The 25435-nt window shown below is 40.2% G+C and overlaps 1 protein-coding gene across 1 annotated transcript in view; it reads right to left on the bottom strand.

The window, feature by feature from the left end:
* Positions 1-1510: 1510 nt before the first annotated feature.
* LOC103276274 (RING1 and YY1-binding protein) overlaps positions 1511-25435 on the bottom strand; it is a 74635-nt gene continuing 50710 nt past the window's right edge. The window contains exons 5-7 of the mRNA XM_021706788.1: positions 6095-6271; positions 5902-6000; positions 1511-5503 (exon numbers count right to left, since the gene is read on the bottom strand). Coding sequence (XP_021562463.1) covers positions 5251-5503; positions 5902-6000; positions 6095-6271 — 529 coding nt within the window. The 3' untranslated portion in view covers positions 1511-5250. The remainder of the gene's footprint in view (positions 5504-5901; positions 6001-6094; positions 6272-25435) is intronic.

Raw genomic sequence — 25435 nt, 5'->3', positions numbered from 1 at the left:
AGGCATCATCGGGCCGAAGATAATACCTGCATACCTGTGTTTCCAGACACGCTCCAGAGCCTTCTAGGGCCTTCCCTGTGGTATCCAGTTGTCCATGTCCATTGTAACTTCTTGACAAAAGCCCAAAGACAGTAAGAAAGGCCGTGGCTTCTTTCAGTATTCATCAAACACAACCTGCTCAAGTTTTGATCCTAACACAAGGATGGCTCTGAACCTTTCCTTGCTTTGGCTTTAAGAGTTAGGAGTGGCTCTTCAGAACTGCTGGGGGTGGGGTGGTCAAGGGTGAGACAGATCAAGGTCCTCTCTGATGTCCCACATGTTCTCTTCACCACCCCAGACAGAGGTCAGTTGGTACTTGACTGTGAAGGGCAGAGAAGGCACAAGCCTGGGCAGTTGGGTTTAAGTAAGTCATCAGTCTCCCCGTCTTCGTGCAAGAATATTTCAGCAAGGGCCCCTTCTATGATCCTGTCTCACCCTAGCCATGGGATTCCTCAAAAGGGGGCGTGGACCCTTGGTGTCAACACTAGGTTTCACCTCTCTTCTAGTCCATACAACTGGAAGGACACTGTATTGCTTCTACAGCCTGTACCTAGTAAGGAGGCAGTGCCCATCCTCCCTGCAACAAGGTGGTACCAGCATCAACAGCAGTGGGGACCTTCACAAGAGCTCCTCAGACACAAAAGCACACAGGGGCATAGGATACAGCAGATTGCCTATCTGTATCCAACGATGCATGTGGAAGTATCAGAGTCCCCATCCACCCCTGCTCTTGAACCCTTCCAATACTTTCCAAGACTTCTGAGGAGCCCAAACTTGGGTGATGATACGGTCCTGGACAATGAGGACAAAGGAGAAGGGAACTAGTTGCTTTCTTCTACCAGGGCAAATCCATTCGCAAACCAGGGCCCGGCGCCATTTATGCTCTCTTCCTTTCATGTGGACCAAAAAAAAAAAATCAAGGATGGATCTTCAAGTGCAGAAGTGGTTCCAGTTCCTTGGAAGGTTACCACGCCCAGTGTGACCTCAGCGGCAGGCAAGAGTCTCCCTAGCATGGGGCAGTAAGTAAACCACTTTCATGGCGTTCAGGTTTGATACCATGCTTTGTTTACATTTCTGGGCCATGGTTGACCTCACTGCAGTTGGCCAGAAATAGGGGTTGTCTTTTGAGGGTTTTCAGTCCTGAATTAGCCATTCTTACCATCAACTTCATTCCTTTCTTTAAAATCACTGCAACCTATCTCAAAGGTCGCACTTAGGAAACATGAGCTCATCCCCCCTCCCCCCCCAAATCTGGCAGTTCTTCTGCTCAATTATGTCTTCTTCTGCATCTTTGAGGCATGGACTGAGACACCCAAAGCAGTTTCACCTTCTGAAAGACAACTCAAGTTCTAAATGAAATGAGTTTCCTATTCACATTGGAAATATTCCACAAGTTAAAAATCTAGGTACAAAATGTAACTATTCTTCCAAGGGCTAAAATCTATACCCACAAAAATAAAGATTTCCAAGGTAAATTTTACTATTTTATTTGTGAAAAAACTACAAGCAGAATTCATAAATAGACATTTCTATTTAAAGCAGGAAAATGATAAAGTGGCTTCTAATAACATAGTCGTGCACATGCCAGTAACAGGAATATATTAACATCTTTTATTTGCTAGACAAAGAGCAGTGTCCAATATAAATTTCCCCAAAACATTTAAGACCTGTGAATTTCTGACCAGTTCACAAAACCACCAACTGACACTTTAGCATGAAGAAAAAAACAAACCTAACAGACTGTCAGCTCTAAAGACGTTACAGAGCAGAAACTTCCCAAAGCGTTATACAAGCTGTCTTTCTGGGCAAATGAAAAATAGAGCTCGTATAATACATTAACAAAAATTCACAAGATTATGTTTTGACATACTTAACAAGCATTCTCTATTTGTCTCCAACAAACAAAGCTAAGGAAATAATGTAACCATCTTTACACAGTAAATTAAGGTTACAAGTCATACACAAGAACAGAACTGCTTGCGCATTAAAAACTGTTCAGCCCCATTGTCATACTCTAAATGTTGGCTCTTAAACCATTTTCGGTTACATACAAGCAAAGGTTATTATATATTCAGCAATTAATAAATTCTCAATAATTTAAGATACGGTAGCTTAAAAAAGTAGACTGAGAATGGTCTTCATAAGGCAGGTGAAACATCTTAGTGGAACTAAACTCACAGAAGCGTCTGCCAATGTTTTCAGATATCCAGATAAAACTGAAAGGTTTTGATTAAAATAGTCTGTAGGTGTCAAGATATCTTTATTCCCCCAACCACATGACTCAAACAGAGCGAGTCAGGTAAGCTGTGTGCGTGTGCGCACACAAGTATGAAAAGATTGTGTGGTATTAAAACAAATGGAAACTTGTAAGCGTAACACTGTGCTTTTTTTTTTATTTTTTTAACCTGCTTTCTGTGCCACTGAATACCAAGTATTTCTGGTCCTCTTTTAATATATATCTTCATAATCTACACTAGTGTTTTTTATGCGCTGCCTACTAATTGTAGGGCAAACTGCAAACGCAGGAAGTGACAGGAATTCCATTTCCAGAATACATGCCTGAGGGACATCGTCAATTTCCAAAAAAAAAAAAAAAACAAAAATCAAAAGTCTAAAGTATCTACCACCTTGCTACCCTGACAGAAACCGCAACAGCAGCTCAAGGCTGGCCCTGTAACATCCGATTGCTTAGGTAACTCCCACTGCTAACTGCAGTTTCTACCAGGATGCCAATTTCATGCTACTTGTTCTAAAGCAATCCTCCCCTTCCCTCACCCCTCCCCATCTGTAATTTATCACGGAGGCAAAACTGAAAAACCAAGACATTGGCAATGAATTAATTAGCAGCCTATGAGTAGCTGGTTAATCAGCTTTTTCCACTAATCTAGGGGGTCCAATCACTTTACATGAAACTAGTTTTTGAAAAAGTACACAGTGTTTCTGAACAAAGTGCATACCAACACTTATTGGTTCAAAAAGCAGTGCAACCCACATGAGTTCGGTGGCATTTAAATTTTTTTTAAAAAGTTAATTTAAAAACTTAGCAATTCCTTACACCTCTGGAAAATAAATATGGCTGACTAATTTACCCTCCCTGAGACCCTTAATAAAAGGAATATTAAAACTTTAGAAGGAATGTCTTTGCAATATCCCACTAATATTAAAATGTGGATTTAAAATTCATAGTCAAATCACTATGTATTATATATTCTGATGCTCACAGAAAAGCATCTGATTTCCTTTGGTTCATTAATAAATACTTTAAAAATGTATTTTAAAAGATAAGCATAGCTTGCATCCCAGATACAAGTATTATTTTAAAAAGAGGGAAACATTGTCCATGCATCTGAGAATAGGACCACAGCAACAAATGGCACTGCTTTATAATCTATACCTTTGAGAACAGAATTTAACTTATGGTACATTAGTGACTACAGAATAGTTTTAATGTAAATGTGAAAGGAACCTTTCCTGTTGGCTACTCAATTCAAGCTGTTAATTTTTTTTTTTACTTGTTGCCTCCATAGATAGAAATTACTTCTATTATTAAGCAAACCAGGTTTTTAACACCAAAATGTGGTGCTTCATTATAAATTGGGCTGCCCTCCCATGGGTCTTTGAAGTATGGTCAATAAAGGACACAATAAATTCACGTACTTGAAATGACTCTGAAGTACTACAAATTGTGTATAAGAACACAAAAGTCAAACAGGAGTCCCAAATCCAAACAAAAACAAGGTAAAACAAAAAAAAATTTTTTTTTTAATAAGGAAGGGTGGACTTATATTAGTGGTCTTCGACTTTCTGCAAGACAGTAAAAAAAGAGTGAAGAGTATAAAAGAGAACAGTTTCTTCAAGCCACTGTCATGTCCAGGAGGAAAGGTCTCATGCTGCTGGCGGTAAGGAGCTATCCCTGCCGCGGCACTGGCACTCAGCGCTCAGCGTTCACGCTTGTCTCCTGCCCTCAGCAGGGAATCAGACATGTCTCCAAACTCTGAAAAGCTCCATGCTGGGACTGGATGTTTACTTTGTTCAGTAAAACGAATCATAGTAGGTTTTAAGAAAGAAAAAAGAATTCTCACAGCGGAACTAGTTTGTGAAGCCGGGGGACACGAGGCAATGATAGAAACCATCAAAGCAATGTCGTGTGGAAAGGAGAAACGGGACTGCTTCCTGTGTGGACCAAAAGTACAGTTGATAGAGTGTTTCAACCTTAAAACTAAGAGACAACTTCTAGATTTATCTTAGACATGAGCAGAGGTCTGGAAAATGGATGGAATTCGAGTTACAGAACACCAGGTTTCGTGAGTGCGTATGTGAGAACAGCAGTGTTAACACGGAATGGTAACTGACACGAATACTTGGCATTCTGGAGCTAGTTTAGTTACTTCTGTACGACCAAGGCCCACCCCAACTAAACCACTTGTGATTTGTCAGTTATTCCATCGCAAATGCAGGCTATCTGGAGCAGTCTTTAAATTTGAGATCACATTGTTTAAAAAATATATATTTTTATATCATCCAGTACTCTTTAGACAGATGAGAGAGTCAAGTTCCCACGTGGGTTGGAACATACTTCATGTAAAACTGATTTTAATTAAATGTCAGCACTTTCATAGAAGGGACTGTCCCAGATCTGTAGCTGTTCAATGTTGTATTCACTTCACAGTGTATCAAGCACCAGCGTTGCCATGGATTGGTTTCAAATAACCCTTTATATATAATTTTATATTTATATATATATAGTTATATCAAAACTGATAGTACATAGTATAACTGGAAGAAAGAACTAAACTTAAAAGGATATGCTGAAAGGATGAAGTTTGTGAACACAATAAATAAAAGTTCCCTCCCCCTCCCAGCCCTCCCCTCCAACAAAACAAAAACAAAAACCAGTTGTAATGTACATGGAAAATTGTGCACAGCAGATTTTTTTTTTTTATAAAAAGTAGATTCAGGAGCACATCCAATTATAAATGATTGTTAGGAAAATCATATAAAACAATGGAATACATAAAAGTGTCAAGAGTAATCGTCAGGGTGCGAAATTCCTTGGTGGCCAGATGCCCATGGCAAGCAGAAATCATCCTGGCAGCATCACTAAGAGGTCGATGTCCACAGAAGATTCTCCAGGGGTGCAAGCAGCATGGGCAGGTGGAGGATTTGAATTTCATACCCTGATTCATAGTTTTCACAATTCCATGTGCAATTTCAGAAAGATTCATCATTTACTGCTGACATGTCGCCCTTGGGCGTGGAGGAACGGGAGGAGCCCTTGTCTGTGCTCTCGGACCCCGAGCTGCTCTGGTTCTGCTGTTCTGACCCTGCACTGGAGGTCACTGTGGATGAGGATGTCGAAGAGGAGCGAGTCTTTTCCTTAAAGTCTGTGATAATGACGGTGACGTTGCCCACAGTTACTGCCAACTGCTGCGCGGTGCTCCTGTCCACGTTTTTCAGTCGGGGCCTGAAAGCAACACCACAGGGGGAACAGCCAATCAAACAAGTTAGGGATTAAAAACCACTCCTGGCAGAATGTCACCAATATGCACACAGACTTCACGACACCATGGCAATGAGTCTGTACTGCCTACCCCATGCCAAAGCTGACTATGAGTGTACAGACTGACTCCAGCATAACAGAAACCACGATTGATAGCAACACTTCGGGCCACTGCAAAATCACTATCCATTTCTCTTTTTCCATTTTGGCCATAGTATTAAAGTAGATTTTCTTAGGAAGGTCACCAGCCCATGCCCAGCTCTTCACCTCACCTTCCTAGCCTACAAACCCACAGGCACAAAACTAAATTATACTAAGTAAATCAGAGCAGCAGTGCAGTACTGAACTGCAATGTCGAGTACCTTGAAGTGTGATTTGTTTCGCTGGTCTTTGTTGTGGCATTGGCAGACTGTATACTGTTTGCTTCACTAGGAGGGTCTTTCAGAATATCAGACTTTGGTCTAAAAGAGAGGGATAAAAAAACAGAGACATTTAAAACACATCTTGGATTAATTCACAAATTAATACCCTGTACTTTGTGAGCCAGAAACTTACTTTGTTTTCTTGTTGGTATTTTTCTTGGTAACACTAGGACTAATCTCCTTATCTTTCTCTGGCTTCTCTTTGTCTTGCTTTTCAACTTTCTCCTTCTTCTCCTTTTTAGGGGGTGGTGGAGTGGCATACTGCTGTGCCACTTGTTGTGCCACCAGCTGAGAATTGATCCGAGGTTTTCTAAAATGACCAAGAAAAGATAGATCACTATTTGCTTTAAGTATTTTTAATAATTTCTATTTGGTCTCATAATTTCTTAGGTACTTTATTACTGATATCAGTCAACTCAAAACAAAAGTCTGTAGTACATGCTATATCTATATTATTGTTTCGTATGGGTAAGTCCATAAAACTTTTCCTTTTTCAAAGGAAATGATACATTCACATGTGCTAACACAAACACACACATCCCTGTGCAGTAAAATATTTTCTCGGCCAATGAAACATGACAGTGTTTCTAAGATTGCTGGGAACACTACTCCTTTTGAGCTGTCAAGATTACACTGACTGACAGTTTTCAAATACTCCTGCTGCAGAGGGTTAATCTCATTTTATTAAATGGACACTGGTAATCCCTTGAAAAGAGAATGAAATTAGAAGTGTGACATTCACTCCTCAATCTAATTATTACAACTTGTTCTGCCCCCTGCAGCTCTGTGATTGGCACACATAACACATACAGAGCAATAAAAGGTAACTGCGGTTCATACTGGCTCCCAAGGGAGGGAAGACTGCAAGTCACTGTAAAAAAAAACCTTAGACAAGTGATACATTCATTGTGCCCATCAACCATCATGTCTGCGCCCATCTCCAACTGACACGCTCTTAGCGCCATTGTTCACAAATGCTAAGTGACGCCAACACTCTCACAATGCATGACCATTCACAGCCCCAAATGAGAAAGGGAGAGAGGAATGCCTATGCGTTATTTTCTACATAGCATTAACTCTCAAAGACATTCCCGTCTAGATAGGCGTTTGCAATAGAATAAACTCTCCAAGCCCAAAATGGACAACAAATACACAAATGGGTCGTTATGGAGGTAAAGCAACTGGCTGCCACAATGTAACAGCCACCTTCAGCCCTGACAGCTCCTGCCTGGGATGGAGGGGCTGACGGGAGAGAAATAACTGGACAGACTAGGTCTGACTCATCAACGGGAGAGTCAGCAGTGGCAGACTGGAAAAAAGCAAAACAAAGCTGTATTCTTACATAAGTTACTATTCTACTATTCTACTATTCTTTACCAGAAAACAAGATCAGAGTCACTAGGTGCACGACACGCTGACTTCCTAAGTTAAGCACCTCTTGGCAGTGGAGGCGATGTAACTGGCAAGGGTGCAGGAGAGGAGGGGCAAAGCCTGAGCACTGGAGGCACAGGGTGTGCTCCAACTGCTTCAGTAGTGGTTTGGAGGTAATGTGGCTTTGGTCATGGGATGGCACACCACGAACCCTTGAGAGTTCGCCTCAGCCTGGATTACAAGTGGCCTCACCTGTCACTAGGCAAGAGATTCAAGCACCGATGTTGAAAGTCCCGCGGACAAGGGGTAATGTATTTTAACCGTCTCCTCCACACACATGTAATAGGTGGACGACTCCCTTTTCAGGTTTTAATAAAGGCGGCAGCAGTCATTCTAACACATTTTACTCCTTCAAAATGGTAGTCTGACTGTGGTCATACTTACAAAGATCATGACCACTACAAAGCATTTCACATGCACTCACTGGGACCCCAAATGGAGTAGTTGTCCACATGGAAGATCAAGCACGCCCAAAAGGTCAACTTCAGCCTTAGCTCCTTTTAACACGCAGCACTTGCTCATAAGAAAATGTTAGACAAGAATGGTGAAGTGTTTCTCCCTCTGTTGGTCAACAACCCACAATTTCACAAGTGAAAAGGACCCTAGACCATTTGAGATCTGATGATACTGATGACGACGATGGAGACGATCAAGAAAAGCCATGTGCAAAAATGACCTGTGTTTCTGGCAAGTACTGCTGTGCTCTAAATGTCATATATGCACCCTTAAGTGACAACCTAAGTCTTAAGCCATTACTTACACCCTCTTCTCACCAAAGCCCCTCAGCAAGAGGTGAGTATGTACAACAGGCTTTCCCAACTAGTTTTCTCACCAAGGGCCACAGCACTCCTGGGGTTGGGGAGCAACAGATGAGGAAGAGAAATTCATCTTTTGGAAGAGGCAAGGCAAGGGTCACCAGGGTGAGCCCTCCCACATCAAGATGCCACTCTGTCAGAGCTATTCTGGAGACTCTTGTCATCTGCCCTCTTCACTTCCAGGTGAACACCCTCCCAACTGTGTGGCATGTGGAAGAATGAGAATGTCCACTTCCCACTGAGAGCCACGCACACTACCATACTCCACTTCCGTGCCAGGCGCTCCAGGTGCAGGGTAATGTACCTGAAGCAGAAGAGGCAGAACCATTTCAGTCATCGCGGGACAGGCATGTCCCAAAGCCAGACTTAGCACAACAGGCCCTAGGGGAGGAACTGTTACCTCCATCTCACAAATTAAGACCCAGGGGCAGAAAGATGAAGAAACTTGCCCAAAATTCAGCTCCATCTGGACCCTCCATAGACTCCTCAAATTAGTCTCTCCAAATCGGAAAAGCCTCACCTTGTTTTTATGTATGTATGAGAATGGGGAAGGGAGAGAAGGTCATGTGACTTAGGCACTGGGTATTGGGCGTGCAAACCCCCCATCAATCCAAGTTATAGTTTAGTTAGACACACCCACCTCATGAATCCCACTGTCCCCCTTAGCCTCAGCACCCCTCCACCTGGCAAGAGAAGGACTACTTGGTTGTCATTAAAAGAAGAGAAAAGGGCAGGGAAAGTTGCCAAGAATGTTTTCCTTGCTTTCCACTGCCTTTATAACATTCTCTATAAGGAATGAAACTGTACCGTGATATTTAACACTGCCAGTTGGTGAGAAATAGTGACTTCCTACAAATCTACGTTGCTTAATGAAGTCTTCTAAGTGCCATGCAACACACTGTGAACAGCTCTCAGTAAACAGGCAGACCTTTCAACAGGTTGTGGAGAGTCAATTCTTCAATATGGAGCTGACAGCCTGAGTCTCCGAGATTATCCGAGTTTCCCAACTGACAACCCTTACATAAGCAGTTAACAGCTGTCACAATACAGTGGAAAATATCAGATTAAAGCCTATGACCTATAGCTTTTGTGCCTAAATCTCAAATTAAAACCAGTCAGCCACCACTACCACCACCAAAACCCTCAAAAAGAAGTATTTTACCAGAGATGAAACTTCAATATTAAGTATACTCAGGAAAACATTTCTCTTCATTTGCCTCTAAGCCACCAATAAAGAGTCCATTCCATAAAAAGTTAAGCAAATCTTTACCAGGGATCATTGTTAACTTTTGAAAAAGAAAAACAGCAGAGTTCAAACACACATGGGCACAGATGAGAGCAGCATGAAGACACCATTCTGTACTGTTTCGACAGGTGTGCTCATAGCACTTTCAGGAAACAGGCAACACAGTATTTCTTCCAGAGACATTTCCCCCATGTGCCCTTCTTTTCCTAGACTTCTTGTGTTCTCAGGGGAACCAGAGGGCTTGCTGCTCGTTTCTCAAGTACTTTTCCATATTTCAGCTACCACACAAGCAACGAGAAGAAAAAGTTGTCTTCTTGTGGTTTAGGCAACAGAGAGCAAAAATCTCAAACATCACTACCATGTATGCATTCTGCCCACTTCTACAATTCCACCTGGTGTTCTGCCTTCCAATTAAATCTCCAGAAGGTCCTAGAATCAGACAATTCATCCATCTTAAGCAGAAGAAGACACAGTTCTTTCACCAATTATAAGGTGTCTTCACCAAATCAGTGGACACTACTTGAGTTCTTTGTACACTGCTTTTTATAGTCCCCCAAACCCTTCTTTGCCTGGGTGATCTGTCACAGTTGAAGAATTAGCAACTTCAAGAACTTAACAACTCTGAACAGGTCTTTCCACCGAACACACTCTTTATCTGGACTCTCAGTAATTATGATAGGTCACATTATATTAAAAGGAGTCTTCTCACATGGTCTGTTTTCTTGTTCCTACACTCAAAAAGGTCATATACATGTACACTGTACATACTTACGTATAGTAAGTCAGCTGGGATGGATTTTACCCCATCTGACAAGGAATCAGTTTTTGTATTACTGATGACCCAAACTTATATATCTCAGTTGGGAGCCTACCAAAGTACTCTGCAAAGTCAACATTCAGCAACACCTGCTGACTGAAATGTTTAAAAACAAAATGGTAATGGTAGTAAATTCTACCTCAGGGAACTGGGTAGGCCAAATGTGTGAAAATGCTTTGTAAACTGCACACAATTCTTTTCTTTGCAAAAGTACTTTGTTTATAGGACTCGTCTGTATAAGACAATGCAGTTCAAGTTGTAAACAACCAAACTGCAAACACATTTGTGGAATATAATTCATTCTTTAAATGGGCAATGCATATGTCTATCTCTAAGGCAATGTGTTAAAACATCTGAGTTTGGCCGGGCGCGGTGGCTCAAGCCTATAATCCTAGCACTTTGGGAGGCCAAGGCAAGAGGATTGCCTGAGCCCACGAGTACAAGACCAGCCTGGGCAACATGGTGAGACCTCTTCTCTACAATAAATCAAAAAATTAGCTGGGTGTGGTAGCACACACCTGTAGTTCTGGCTACTTGGAAGACTGAGGTGAAAGGATTGCCTGAGCCCAGCAGGTCGAGGCTGTGGTGGCCAGCAGCGTGCCACTGCACTCCAGCCTTGGCGACAGAGTGAGAATCCAACTCAAACAAAACACAAAAAATCGAAGTTTGTCCCAACAGCTAATGTCCCCACTAAACGCTAATGGCCCCTGGCTTTGATAACTAGTACAACCTGTTCTAACCCACCTGCTCCTATTCCATCATATTTCTCAAATACCAAGAAACCTTATGACCTCGTGATTTCAATAAAGCCAACCATCATTAAAATATGGATAATTTAAAACTCAACTATTTATCACTGAAAGCAATCTAAAGATTCAATGCAATCTCTTATCAAAATACCAGTAACATTTGTCATAGAAATAATGGGGAAAAAATCCTAAGAGTTATATGGAAGTACAAAAGACTCAGAAAAGCCAATGCAGTCATGAGCAAGAAGAACAAAGCTGGACTTCAAATTACACCACAAAGCTATAGTAACCAAAACATGGTAGTGGCATAAAAATAGACACATAAACCAAAGAAATAGAACAGACAACCCAGAAATAAATCCATGCATTTACAGTCAACTCATTTTTGACAAAGGTAACAAGAACATACCCTGAGGAAAGAACAGTCTCTTCAATAAATGGTGCTGGAAGACGGAACAGCCATATGAGGAAGAATTAAACTAGACCCCCTATCTCTCGCCATATACAAAAATCAAGTCAAAATAGATTAAGAGTGCAAATTTAAGACGTGAAACTAATAAAAGAAAACATTGGGGAAGCACTCCAGGACACTGGTCTGAGAAGATTTCCTGAGTATGACCTTCAAAAGTATTTTCAACCAAAGCAAACATGGACCAAAAGGACAACATGAAGCTGAAAAAGCTTCTGCATAGTAAAGGAAACATCAACACAATGAAGAGACAGCCCACAGAATGGGAGAAAATATCTATCAACTATCCATCTGAAAGAATACATATAAGGTGCTCAAACAACTCAACAGGGAAAAACACAAATAATCCAATCAACATGAGCAAAAAGATGGGAATACGCATTTCTCAAAAAAAAAACCACCAAAAAACAAAAAACAAAAACAAAACAAATGGCCAACAGGTATATGAAAAAAGGCCCAACATCACAATCATCAGGAAAATGCAATTAAAACGACAGTGAGATGAGACAGCATCTCACCCCAGCTAAGATAGCTTTCTTTGAGCCCAAAGACAGCAAATGATTAATGCTGATGAAGATGTAAAGAAAGGAGAACCCTCGTACACTCCTGATAGAAATATGAATTAGTGCAGCCACACTAAGAATACGGAGTTTCCTAATAAAACTAAAAATATAACTACCACACAGCAACCCCACTGCTGACTATATATTCAAAAGAAAGGAAATCAGTATACCAACATATGGGCACATCCATGTTTACTGCAGCACTATTCACAACAGCAAGATATGGAATCAATCTAAGTGCCCATCAACATATGAATGGATAAAGAGATTGTGGTACATAGATAGAATGGAATACTATTCAGCCATAAAAAGGAATGAAATCCTGTCATTTACAACAAAATAGAGAGAAATGGAAGACATAATGTTAAATGAAATAAGCCAAGCACAGAAAGATAAATATTGAATGTTCTCACTCATATGTGGAATCTGAGGAAAAAAAAAAAAAAACAACCCCCAAACAAAAAACTGAACTCATGGAGATAGAGGAGGAGGATGATGGTTAGTTACCAGAGGCTGGGAAGTGTGATGGGGATAGGGTATTAAGAGGGGATGGTTAAAGGAACAAAAATACAGTTAGATGCCTGTATCAAAACAGCACATATATGCCTTACGTACAACTATTATTAATCCATAGTAATTAAAAATAAAAAACTTAAAAATCCTCAACTGTCACAACTTTGCCAGGATAAAAGGTACTATTAATTTATCTCTGCTTCCCAAACAGTAACTCTTTTTACAGTTTTTGCCTCCTAAATAGTACTCTCCTCTTTCACATAAACACTTAACTTCAATATCTCAGATCCTTTGGCCCATCTAGAACCAGCCTTTGGGTGACTCTAGAAATTTTAATTCCATTCTAGGTTACTCTTTCCCACAGACGGCCTTGATTCAGGAGAATCACTCTGCTCTGTAACAGAAAATCAAAAGCTGTCCCCAAATCTGACTTCAACTCACAAATTTTAAAAACCCAGGTCATGCCCTTTCTCTCACATATCTCTCCTTCTGCATCTTCCCAGGTGATGGCGTAACAATGTAGTGTAAAAGGAGAGTATGGACTATGGAGATAAGACAGTTTTTGGACTTTATCCAGACCCACTACTGAAATGACCCACTAGTTAAATTCCTAATTTAACAGGATGAAGTCAGGATGAAATGTACTGTTCACTTAGCTTTTGTTGGAGCACATGTAGATATTCAACAAAATAATTCCCGTGAAAATAAAGCACACATTCCAAAGTATGACTTTTCCAGCTGTAGATGTGTCTGCCACCCTTCTTCAGATACTGGGAGGCAAATGGAAAGATTTACAAGTGAAAGCCTGCCTGCCTTGGGAAATGGTTCTAGAGACATAAATCCTTCACATATGTTAGTCTCCTAAAGTTAATTATGCTGTCTAACAGCAATAGCAGCACCCAGAAGCCTCATCAATACAGTCGCCAATTTTTCTGCATAGTTCAGAGAATTTTGGTTTTGCAGATAACCCTTTTAAAAGAGTATGCTGTTAGGTGAGGTTGCCACACCTCAACCATCTAATATATGCACTGGCATTACACAAACTCACCAGATACAGCTTGGTTAGGAACAACTGGCTCTAACACAACGAACAAGCAACCCTACATCAATGAACAGTAGATTCCGAAATGTTCTACTAGACATTAAACTTTTGTTTTTAATATTCACAAGTCTCTAATGCCCTGAAAACATACTTATCAACTACTTGGGCACCAGTAGGTGAAAACACCAAACCTTTTCTGCAAATGCACAACACATATTCAATAAATAAAAAGAGCTACATCTCAAACTTCACCTGTACCTAAACCACTTATATACATAATCCTGACATGTACTCCACAACTTTAAAATAAAACTAAAAAGAGAGAGAGAGAGAGAGAGAGAGAGAGAGAGAGAGAACTACAGTTAAGAGTCTTACAAACAAAACACCTATTTTATAAGCCAATCTGGCAGCAATGGACATCGCAGCCTAGTGGTTCTCAAAGTGTTAGTCCAGACACTACTTGGAGTCTGCAATACTTTTTCAGCAGAATTTACACAGTCAAAGCTATTTCCAGAATAATTTTAAGACATTATTTGCCTTTTCACTTTCCTTCTCTCATGAGCGGACAATGACTACACGATGCGCTGACACCGCTGCTTCGACAGATTGTACATTCTCATGTTTTAAACGTTACTGTTATGAAGAGTATCTGTACATATAACCAAGATGACGCTCCCTGGGACCTTCATAAACTTAAAGACCGAAAGAGACCCTCTAACCAAAAAGCCCAATAAATGCCAGCACCGTGCCAGACATTTGTGTGAATCTGCTGCAGCACAGGCAGAGAGGAGACATCCTCGAGAAGACCACTTCTAAAACGCAAGCTTCACGTTTTTCTCAACAAAACTTCAAAAAGGAAACATGAAAGCAGCATCACCTCCAACTGCAGGTTAAGAAAACATTTCGAAAATAAGGAAAAATTTTAAACGTATTAAACATTGGAACAGCTTCCCCAAAGTGGGCTGACAGTACTTCACCATACATTAGAGATCTGGTCACCTTGTCTTTCTTCTCCCCTGTGGTGCGCCCATAATAGCGATTTCATTGTGGTCATTCAAATATTTTAAGTCAATATCCCAAAATAAATATGCCAATTAGCATCCCCACAGCCCTGCTCCAAAAAGCAAGGCCAGTGACAAAGCAATATTAATTGTTCTTAAAGTGCTTTGATGGCTAACTTTCTTTTTGATATTGCCATTCCATATTTTCAACATAAACTTACTCCACCGTAAAAGACTTTGGTGTTAAGACTGAGAAGGGTCTCTTGCTTGTGGATCTGGTCTGAGTAGTGTTTTGGGCCATTGTTACACTTGTGGCAGTGTGAGTGCCACAGCAGCTGCTGGTCCTGCAACTGCATGCACAGTGGAGACAAGCCTCCCCTCCTCTGCCTCATTAGCAGGAAGAAAGCCTACATAAAACATCCAGTCCCACTCCCTGGGCAAGCATCCCTGCTTCTCAGGTCCAGCTCAGGTGAAGGGGCAGAGAGGTGACATACTGTGTGCCATCTCCCCCATTCCTTGTGCCATCTCAGTTTCGCCTTCAGCATTTCGACTTATATTTCCAGGTTCTTGAAAGAGACTACATGTGGAAGCAGGGTGCTGTGCATTCTGAATGTGTGTGCACATATGCTCATTACCCAAGGGGCCGATTACATGTCACGCAATACATTCCAGTGGCCCAGGCTGCTGGTGAGGGTCCTTTGTCTTACATGGGTAGGGTCTTCCTTGTCACACAGACTGGGACATAGGCCTTTAAAAGGGAGGACGCCCAAACTCTCCCCTCTTTGCTTTCAGTACTATCTTGGAACCCTTACTCAGTGACTTTGGATGAGTTATATCTCCCCAAACTTCAATTTCCTCATTGATAAAAAGATGAGAGTAAGAGATCTCTAAAGTTCCTTTCTTGCTGAGACACACATATTCAAATTTAACAAAGACAAGTGAATAAAGTATTTGTTCTTCAGGTGCAGGCCAAGTTATAGTTTATGCTCTTAGTAACTCAGCTTGGTTTTAAAAGTCAGAAATAAATATCACATTTTTACAAACATTATACATACATACTGTTGGCTTAGTGTCTTAGACACGACCTCTCTCCCTCCCCCGAAAAGATACACAAAAGTACTTTATAAATCACGTCAGTGATTAAGATGAATGCCAGAAACTACAACTCTCTAAGCAAACCATATTTTCGGATGCAAATAAACTTGATAAATCAAATCTCTATCCAAAAAACACTACACTAAAGCAATTCAATCTGCTCTGCAAATTACTTTATAGTTGTCAGAGATCCCATTTAAAATGCATTTAACCATTTTGAAATTACAGTTCATATCACAAAAGTGGGTACTCACAAACACAAAAGAATTAGTAATTCTTTAAAGAAAAAAGCTATCAGATAATTCAAAGTCTAAAATTTAACCAGTTGCTCTACTCAGGTGTTGGGTTTCCTTACCTATTAAAAATCAGACTAAACTAGGATCACCTTTAAGGTTTCTCTCAAATTCAATCTTTAAAACAAGCGAAACTTAAGTAACAGAAAATAACAGTCCTGGCAAAAAGCTCGTTCATGGTCAAGCGACTCCATCAGGACGGGTTTCTTCCATCACTGGTAATTAACGGTTTCCTGAAGCCCACTGTCACTTCTGAAGGGCCTCAACCCCAATGTCTACCGCAGTGTTGCACGACCTCAACACTACTAATATTTTGTGCCCCTTCATTCTCTGCTGTGGGTGCTGTGCTATGTTTAGCAGCCCACTAGACGTTTAGCAGCCCACCAGATGTCAGGAGTACAAGTTTGTGACAGTCAGACATGTCTCCGGACACTGCCAAATGTTGTAGGGGGAGGGTTGGCTGGACAGCGGCAAGTAAAAATTCCTGGGTGGGATCACTGGTCTTCTAACCACCCTTACACAGAGGTATACAGTATAAGGGATGGAAATGTCTGCACATAGGAGAGGGCAGCCCAGAACAAACAGAACTTCTCTCCCTTCAGAGTTTTATCAAGATTTACCTGTTAATCGTTCTAGTTAGTGGGGGTTATAAGACACAGGAAAAGACATTAAGAAGAATCCTAAAAACAGTGAATATGCTGATACTGTCTTTTATCTTTCTATTTAACCCTCTGCATTCAGAGACACCTCATGGGTCACCCACTTGCAACTCGACCACACTTTTTAATAAAATACTGAAAAACAAATCACTTCATACTAAATAGTTTAGCACTGGAACCAATTATTTCACTGTAATAATATTTGGCCTGTAAAGCAATTTTGGACACTGAGGAACTTATTTATGACAAAAACATCAACATTTTATCTTATATTTTTCTAACATGTGGTATTACGTGAAACAGTCACCGATATGCACTGCAGTATGCACTGCAGGTTCGCTGATACATGCTGTGCAATAATTTGCTTGACGTCTTCCACCTGGTGTTTTTCTATTCAAGCAGAGACAATGCAGTCTCGTTTTCTTCTTCCCACATTAATAATATGTAATTTATTGTCCAGTCTGTTGTGGAAGGACACACTCGTGATTCCTGAAAACCACTTCTCAACTGATCAATCATACCTTAGTATATATTCCATCTCTTCATTTGCCTTTTTGCGTAATTCGAATGGAAAATTTCAAGGAAGCATATGTTTTTGAAAAATTTGAACTTGCATAAGAGGACATCTGAGTGCAAAAGGTTAAGTGTGTGATCACTCTTCTCACACCAGACCGACCCTTGAATGAAGGCTATTTTATTTGATGGTGTCTATACAATTACCACCCTGACAATATAGATTACCATCAGATATTTCAAATTAATCATGGTCTTTATTTCCAGTAAGGAAAGAAAATGCCTTTTGAATCAAGGAAGCAAAGTTTTAGGGTATCTTTATTCATTTGTTAAAACGGTTGAACAACTACATATGAATGAAGATGAAGACTGAAATTACCAGTATCCATCAGAAGAGACACTAGCACTACATCTGAGAATTTCTTCAAGTCTATAAATGTGATTTTGTTTTTCTGGGTGGTGGGGGAGATGAGACAGTGTGACATACACAGAAGTCTGGAACTCATTTGCCTATTTAAACTGTAATCAGCTGGGCATGGTGGCTCAAGCCTATAATCTCAGTACTTTGGGAGGCCAAGGCAAGAGGATTGCCTGCACCCAAGGGTTCGAGACCAGCCTGGGCAACTTGGCAAGACTTCGTCTCTACAATAAATCAAAAAATTAGCCGGCGTGGTAGCATGCGCCTATAGTTCCCGCTACTTGGAAGACTGAGGCAGAAGGATCACCTGAGCCCAGCAGGTTGAGACTGTGGTAGCCACGAGCATGCGTGCCACTGCACTCCAGCCTGGGCAACAGAGAAGACTCCAACTATAAACAAACAAAAAAACCAAAAAACTGTAATCTTCGAGTTAAGTGTTGGTCATATTTTTTACATACAGATGAAACATTTCAGAATAACTGGAAAATAATTAGAATTATTTGCATAAGGATAGAAACTCAAAGAATATTTTGAGACACTATCAAAAGCCATGCATAACATCCTAACATACCCAAGCATACACGTTACCTCAGTGCCTAAGAAATTCATCATGCAAGTATCAAAATCCATGCTAAAGAAAACATCTGTCAGAAGCTCTTAATAACCGATTCTTTCATTCTGTACCCTTTTCATTTTGAAGGACCAAGGGGAGCAGTGTTTAAGACATTACATTAACAAATATCAGCCCCCCTCCCGCCCTTGAGCACCTGTCTTGCCTAAGCAAAATTTTCAAAAGAACTTTCCTAGCTAATAAGTGTGGCAAAACCATGCTAAACAAATGTTATGAGAATGCATATTATCTACTGTTGTCAGCATCAAACATTTATGACTTTTCTATTCAGAATACACTGCCGAGGATACTCAGGTATGCAAGCCCTCCCTCTCCTCTTCTTCATTCTTCACATGCCAAGGAGACTTCAGAAAAGACTTTTATCCCCACTTCTTACATTCATTGTCTTCTTCCATCCTAGTTCAGGGCCTAAACATCCTCCTCCAGAAGGCCCTATCTGGTCTTTTTTGTCTTCCCTCTAGCTACTTTACATGATGCTAGAGGACCAAAGGTCCTAAAAAGAAAAGGTAAACCTGCCTATTTTTCTGCTTAAAATGGGTCCTAAACATTGGGTGTGTGAGCACAAAGATGGAAACAGACACTGGGCCCTGACTGCTGAAAGGGAGGGAGAGAGGATAAGGGGCACACAACTATCCACTAGGTGCCATGTCCACTACCAGGGGGAGAGGGGGCTCGTCAGAACCTCAAAGCCTAAACCTCACCCGCACACAATTTACTTATGCAGCAAATCCTCACATGTAACCCAGAACTCTAAAATAAAATAAAAATAAAAATAAATAAAACTGCTGCCACAGCCTGTTGCTAACAGAATGAAATCTTCACTCACTAGTGTGACATGGGCTCTTCATGTTTGTCCCAACATTCCTACCAACTCTCCAGCCCAGGCTGCTTGCTCATGTTAGCAGCTCAAGCCACACTGGACCTTCTCTCTTATCTTTCTCAGAAGATACACCGACCACCTGCAGATATTTGCTTATCTGCTCTCCCTTAGCTTCTGAAATGCCCTTCCTCCACATTCCACCTGTAAAACCCATAGATACTTTAAAGACCCAACTCAAATGTCACTCCTTTCCCAACTCTGGCAAGTAAGTTTGTGGCCAGGTTTTGAGGGCTCCCAAACCACCTTGACAGACTTCTACAGCTTAAGGTTCTACAGTAAAATCTATCACTCTATTTGTCTCACCCTACTAGATTATGAACACCTCTAACCTTTTCAACATTATGCTAGACTCCCCAAACGTGCTTCAAAATAATCATTTCCTGCCAGTATTCAGGTAATGCTGGCTCTAAGAATGTACGTCCTCTGTATGTGTATATGTAATGTATGTGGCGCAGACAGATGTTGTAACAACATGTAGTATAACGCTGTATTCCAATGCTGTACTTAACTGTCTCTGGGCCTTATAATTGAGCTCTTTAGGGATACATATATAAAACACTGTTTGTATATTTATATATGAATACTATTGATATAAATTCTCATATTTACACACATATATAAACAGGTAAATTAATGTTTCCTATGAGGAAGCACTGTGTTGAGCATTCTATATGCATCATCTCTCACAATCCTAACAACTTTTTGAAGTTCTTAAAGAAACCAAAGGCCCAACAGTAAACACAAGGTTAGGTAAGCAGGGTTTAGCCCAAGTGTTAGGTCTTTCCACTAAACCACACTGCCCACCCAGTGAACCTTGCCTTGAGAAAAGAGGAAGATGAACAGAAACCAGCAAAAAGGAAGAAAACAAAGGAGAATGGGGACACTACTTGTTTAAAGGGAGAAAGTTTCTAGAAAAGAATAGTCAATAACATTAAAAGCTGTAACAAATTAGGACCAAGAACAGGTCTCTGAAGCTGGCCATCAGGCTGGTGTCCTTCCAAAGTATACCTTCTTCCAACTCCTTCATTAGATTACATACATGCCCATTAACTCTTCACCTTTCCTCCTACCATGACTATCCCCTCACCACTTAAACATATCCCACCTATATGCACAATGAGACTTATGAAAAAAGTAGACTTTGATAATCTGTCCTATAGTGCCTATTATTTTTAAATATCTTAGGCCAAGGAACTAAAATAAAAGTCTTAGGAAGTTGAGTCTATGTCCTTCAGGAATGCTCTTGGTCTTTTCTGTTTCTCTATCAAAGTAAAAAGATCAACGGGCAGTAAAAACTGAGGCCCTGCAACATGGCACAATTAATATAAGTCTGCTAACTCAGCCTGAGAGAGACTACATCATCACAAGAGTAAGTACAGTGGCATCAAGTGGGAGTCCCACACTACCAGCAAGCGCTCAATTACATAGACTTACCTAAAGCCTTAGCTTATAAAAAGGGTTATCCGGATAAATTGGGATGATCGTATATTGCATACATCAAAGTATCTATCTGCATGAGTGTAATCACTCAGATACAACAACTTTTCAATTTGGTATTCGATTCCAAATTTGAGTATCTGCCTTTAACATCAAAGTCATACAATTTTTATTTCTTGTAAAAAGTTTCCAACAAAGGTCAAGATTCTACACGTTCCATAAATGACTCTGAAGTGCCTTTTTTGAAAAGAAAGGACTTTCCATCCCCAAATTAATTTGCTAAAAGTATACTTTCTGCAGACAGATTTGCTAAAAGTTTGATTCACTAAATTGCAAAGACAAAATACAGATTTTAAAGATGCTTTTTGAGAAATAGAAAGTTTAGATGTTTTATCCGTAACTAATTTTACACAGTACCATGATCAAAACCAGAACACTAACACCTGTAGAATATTGTTACCTGAAACGCAGACCTTTTTTGAATCTCACCAGTTTTCCTACACATGTCCTTTTCCTGTTTCAGGATCCTATCTAGGCCCCATATCACAGTCTGTTGTTATTTCTCATTGTTCAGGCTCCTCCTATCTCATAGTTTCTGTCAGTCTTTCATGACCTTGATTCTTGTGAAGAGTGCTGGTCAGTCATCCTGCAGAAATGCTCCTCTATGTTTTCTCATGATCCAAATGAGGTTGTGCATTCTGACAACAACAAAACAACGATGTGCCCTCCTCAGGGTATCATTTCCAGGGGCTCAAGATATTGCGATCTCTTGCTTCTCTCTACCTTAAAGTTACCATCTTTCAAATAAACATCCTGGAAGAGATACTGAGACTATACAAACATGCTGCGGTCCCTCCAACTCCCAATCATGAATTTTAGCATCCAAACATGAATTCCGCACAAATTACTATTTTTTTGCTTTTGGGTGGTGGTAGGGTTTTTAAAATTTTATCCTAATGGTGATATTCTAGTTTCCTCTTTCCTTTTACATTAATTGAAATTCTTCTTTAAGAGCTGTCTCCTCTCCCCCATGTATTTATTTATATCAATATGAATTCCCGGATATTTATTTTATCCTATGGGTTAAAATCCAAAACTGTCATTACGTTATTTTTTATTCAAATTGTTCCAGCTTTGGCCATCAGGAGCTCCTCTTTCAGACTGACTCTCATCCTTTTTTGAGCCCTTAGAAGTCTAGATGGTTTTTAGGACTAAATTACATTTGTAATTTACTCAAAGAAAACCATTCCAGGCCACCCAGAGAAGAAATTAAATATCCTAACTAGTAAGTCATACAAAGCATAACACCCTATCCCAATTAGACTTATATTCCAGATGGCATAACCATTACCAAAAAGCTGGGTGTGGGATGCTGGACATCATTAGAAATACATTTTTTTCAGAGATTTAAGCTAATTTAATGCCTCTACTAACAGAAAACTGCTATGCGCTAAAGACATACTTGAGCATCAAACAATTTGTGGTCAAAAGTAGAAATGCCAGGAAAAATGATAAATGAGTTAGACAGTGTTCTCTAAAATGTATTTTTCTGTAATTCTGGGAAGGGAAGGGAAAGGTATCAGAGTCTGAAAGAAACTGGAGATATTTTGCCCAGGAAAGGGGGTACAAGAGCCAAGGCTGAGTTCAAGTTTCAAGGAAGACCAAATAGGTTGGAGTGGAGGAAAGCAACAAAGAATACCTATTCCTTCTGACTTTATCCAGCCTTCCACACAGCTCAAACAGAACTAAAGACTCACAAGTTACCTCCAAAATTACTCCCTGCTCATTCACAGGTGCATGATCACCTGCCATCCAAACAAAAATAAAAACTTAACAAAGAGGGCTAAGGAGAGTAAGTAACAGGTGATGCAATTGGCTGACTTGGCCAAATGTTGCCTAGGATAAAACTTAATGAGGTACAATCTATATACAATAAAAATGCAGTTTCAAGTGTAAGTTTAAAAAGTCAAGTTTATTAAGTTTTGACAAATGAATACAGCAGTTGTATCATTACCCCCAATCCTCTTTTGTGCCTCTTGCCAGACAAACTCCACTCCCAGCTCCAGGAGACCATGGGTCTGTTTTCTGTCACTATGGATTAGATTTGTCTTTCCCGGAGCTGCACAATAAGGCAATGACACAGTGTAAATTCTTTTTGGTATGGCTACTTTCTCTGTGCATAGCATTTCTGAGAGTCATCCATGCTGTTGTGTGTTTTATTTATCCAGTCTCCTGTTGGTAGACATTTGGACTTTTTCCAGTATTCTGCTATCATGAACAAAAGGTGAGATGAACATCCACATACAAGGCTTTGTGTGGACATATGTTTTCATTTCTCTTGGCTAAAATACCTATAGGCAAGTGTGTGTTTAACTTTATGGTAAGTGTATATTCAACTTTATAATGAACTGTCAAACTCTTTCAAAGTAATTATACCATTTTACATTCCCTCCAGTGAGGTTCCAATTGCTCCACATCCTCGCCACTTGTTACTGTCAGTCTTTTTAATTTGAGCCATTAAAGTGAGCATATAGTAGCATTCTAATGTGGTTTTAATTTGCAATTCCCCAATGATTAATGACGTTGAGCCAATTTTTGGCCTAGAATGCACTTTTCTACAAGTGCAATTGATGGCTTAACAGAAACAATAAGCCTGTACAATATTTATGAGGATCAAGAGGTCTGCCAATACAGTAACTATTGGAGTTGGGTAATAATCAGGGAGATGGTTATTTCTACTTGCGTTTCAATTATATTCATTAAAGAAAGTTAAAAATAAATAAACCAGAAGCCTGCTGAGTTGCACCCCCAGAGGATGCCTTAATGTCTTAACTGAGATACAAAGACCCAAAAAAGAAGAGAATGAAATTAAACAGACAGCTATTTATCTAATTCAGGCATAGAGTAATAAAGCATTTTTGACTCAGTTAAACAGCTTTACAACAACCTACTATCAACAAACTCTTAAAAATCAATGTAACTGACCTAGATGACTATGAGTATATGCACTATATGAAGGTTTATAAAATCAGTGACGTCTTGTAGACACAGTAGGCAGGTGACAAGACTGGAGAGAAATGTAGAAGAGAGTTGGACAGATATCCAGCACTTTGGATGAGACAATCAAAATCTGAAGGGGTTCAGCGAACTGGAATGACAGATGAGAGATCAGACAGTAAGATTTCATAGGATAGCAGTATTTATGGCAATAATCTGCCTACTGTATTTCTTAATCTGAACCTAACTGGTCTAGCGAAGAGAGTAATAGATGTTAAGAAAATGGAATTTTAGCCCTGGTTCTCTTTTTTTTGAGTTGGAGTCTCACTCTGTGGTCCAGACTGGAGTGCAGTGGCCGCTCCCAGCCACCACAGTCTCGACATGCTGGACTCCAGCGATCCTTCCACCTCAGCCTTCCGAGTAGCCGGAATTACAGGTGTGCGCTACCATGCCCAGCTAATTTTTTGATTTTATTGTAGAGATGAGGTCTCGCCTGCCCAGGCGGGTCTCGAACCCGCGGGCTCAGGCAATCCACTCACCTCAGCCTCCCAAAGGCGCGGGATTACAGGCTGAGCCACCGAGCCCGGCTGCCCTGGTTCTTTTATTCATCTGTAGGTAACTTATAACTTGAGCCTTAGTTGTTCCAACTGTTATAAGAAAGAAAAAAGGGAGGGAATCAGTAAAATAAATACCTGGAAGGAAAAGTATACAAATGCTCTTTACTTATCTCATACACTTATGTGTACATATTAATGGAGTCTATAATTCAAGTTTAAAAACTTTGGTTCTCGTTAAACCAGAATACTTTCCCCCAAGTTTCAGAAAAACACACGCCTCCAAAGGTTAATGTTGCATAAGAAATATTCCAACAGGAAAAAATGAGCCTTGATTGCCTCACTGTATTTTCTTGTGTACCACCAGTGATCCTAGTTTGTAAAAATTGTATTCCTTATTCACTGTATTATTGAACACCACATGGAAAATAATTTGTCCTTCTGGTTACTTTCAGCTGCGATTACCGTGAAATTCCCCAGAATCTCTAGAAAAGTGTTCAGAGCTGCCCTGCCTTGCACCGCCCTGCCACTGTTTTCAGGGTACACAGCAATACAATGCCCTCCAGTTATGCCCCCAGGGTTCCTAGCAGCTGTCCATGGTTCTGCTGTTGGTAAGTCCTCTACACCAGCACCCACACTTCATTCCAGTAAAACAACATGGTAGAACTGAGAATGCAATTGTTTCAGAAGCAGACCACAATTCTGAGTTCCATTTTTGACCACTAATTCGGCTTCTTCAAGTGTCTTCTTGCATTGAATACATCAGTCATAAAAAACACATTTAAAACTTCCTCCTGTACTCAGCCATTCTTAATAAACAAGCCACAACCACGTTATTTCAGTTTGTATCCACTCCCAAGCTTCACATCTAGTAAGAAAAATTTCAAGAAGTACTAAACCTAAAGTTGGCCCTGTACTAGATGCTGCAAGAAAACTGAAGTTGAGTAAGGCTGGGGCCTTACTCAACAGAGCAATAGTCATATTCATCTGGAAGTATGAAGTATTATCTCTCAGGAACAACAGTCATTGGGGGCAGAAACCTTTCCCTTCAAATAGCTGAAAAATAGAGTTGCAACTGGTAGGGATATAGGTGAGGATAGATCAGGACTAAACTTTAAAGTCTTAATTATAAAAAAGGTGTTGCCTATCCAACAAATGACCTATCTTCTCCTGAAAGAATCAGCAAATTCCTAACCCTCTCAAAAGCACAAAATTCAAAATAATACACATCATATAATACACATACACACATACACTCTCTCCATCAATTTGCAACTCAACTGATTTGTTTGCATAACAGAATTAACTTTATTCAACCTTATCAACTATGATAAACTCCCTGCTGAAAAGG

The sequence above is a fragment of the Carlito syrichta genome, unplaced genomic scaffold (assembly GCF_000164805.1).
Source record: "Carlito syrichta isolate Samal-C Ts95f unplaced genomic scaffold, Tarsius_syrichta-2.0.1 Scaffold316017, whole genome shotgun sequence".
NCBI classification, from domain to species: domain Eukaryota; kingdom Metazoa; phylum Chordata; class Mammalia; order Primates; family Tarsiidae; genus Carlito; species Carlito syrichta.
The sequence above is the reverse complement of the archived record's forward strand: the minus strand, read 5'-3'. Positions and strand labels throughout refer to the sequence as shown.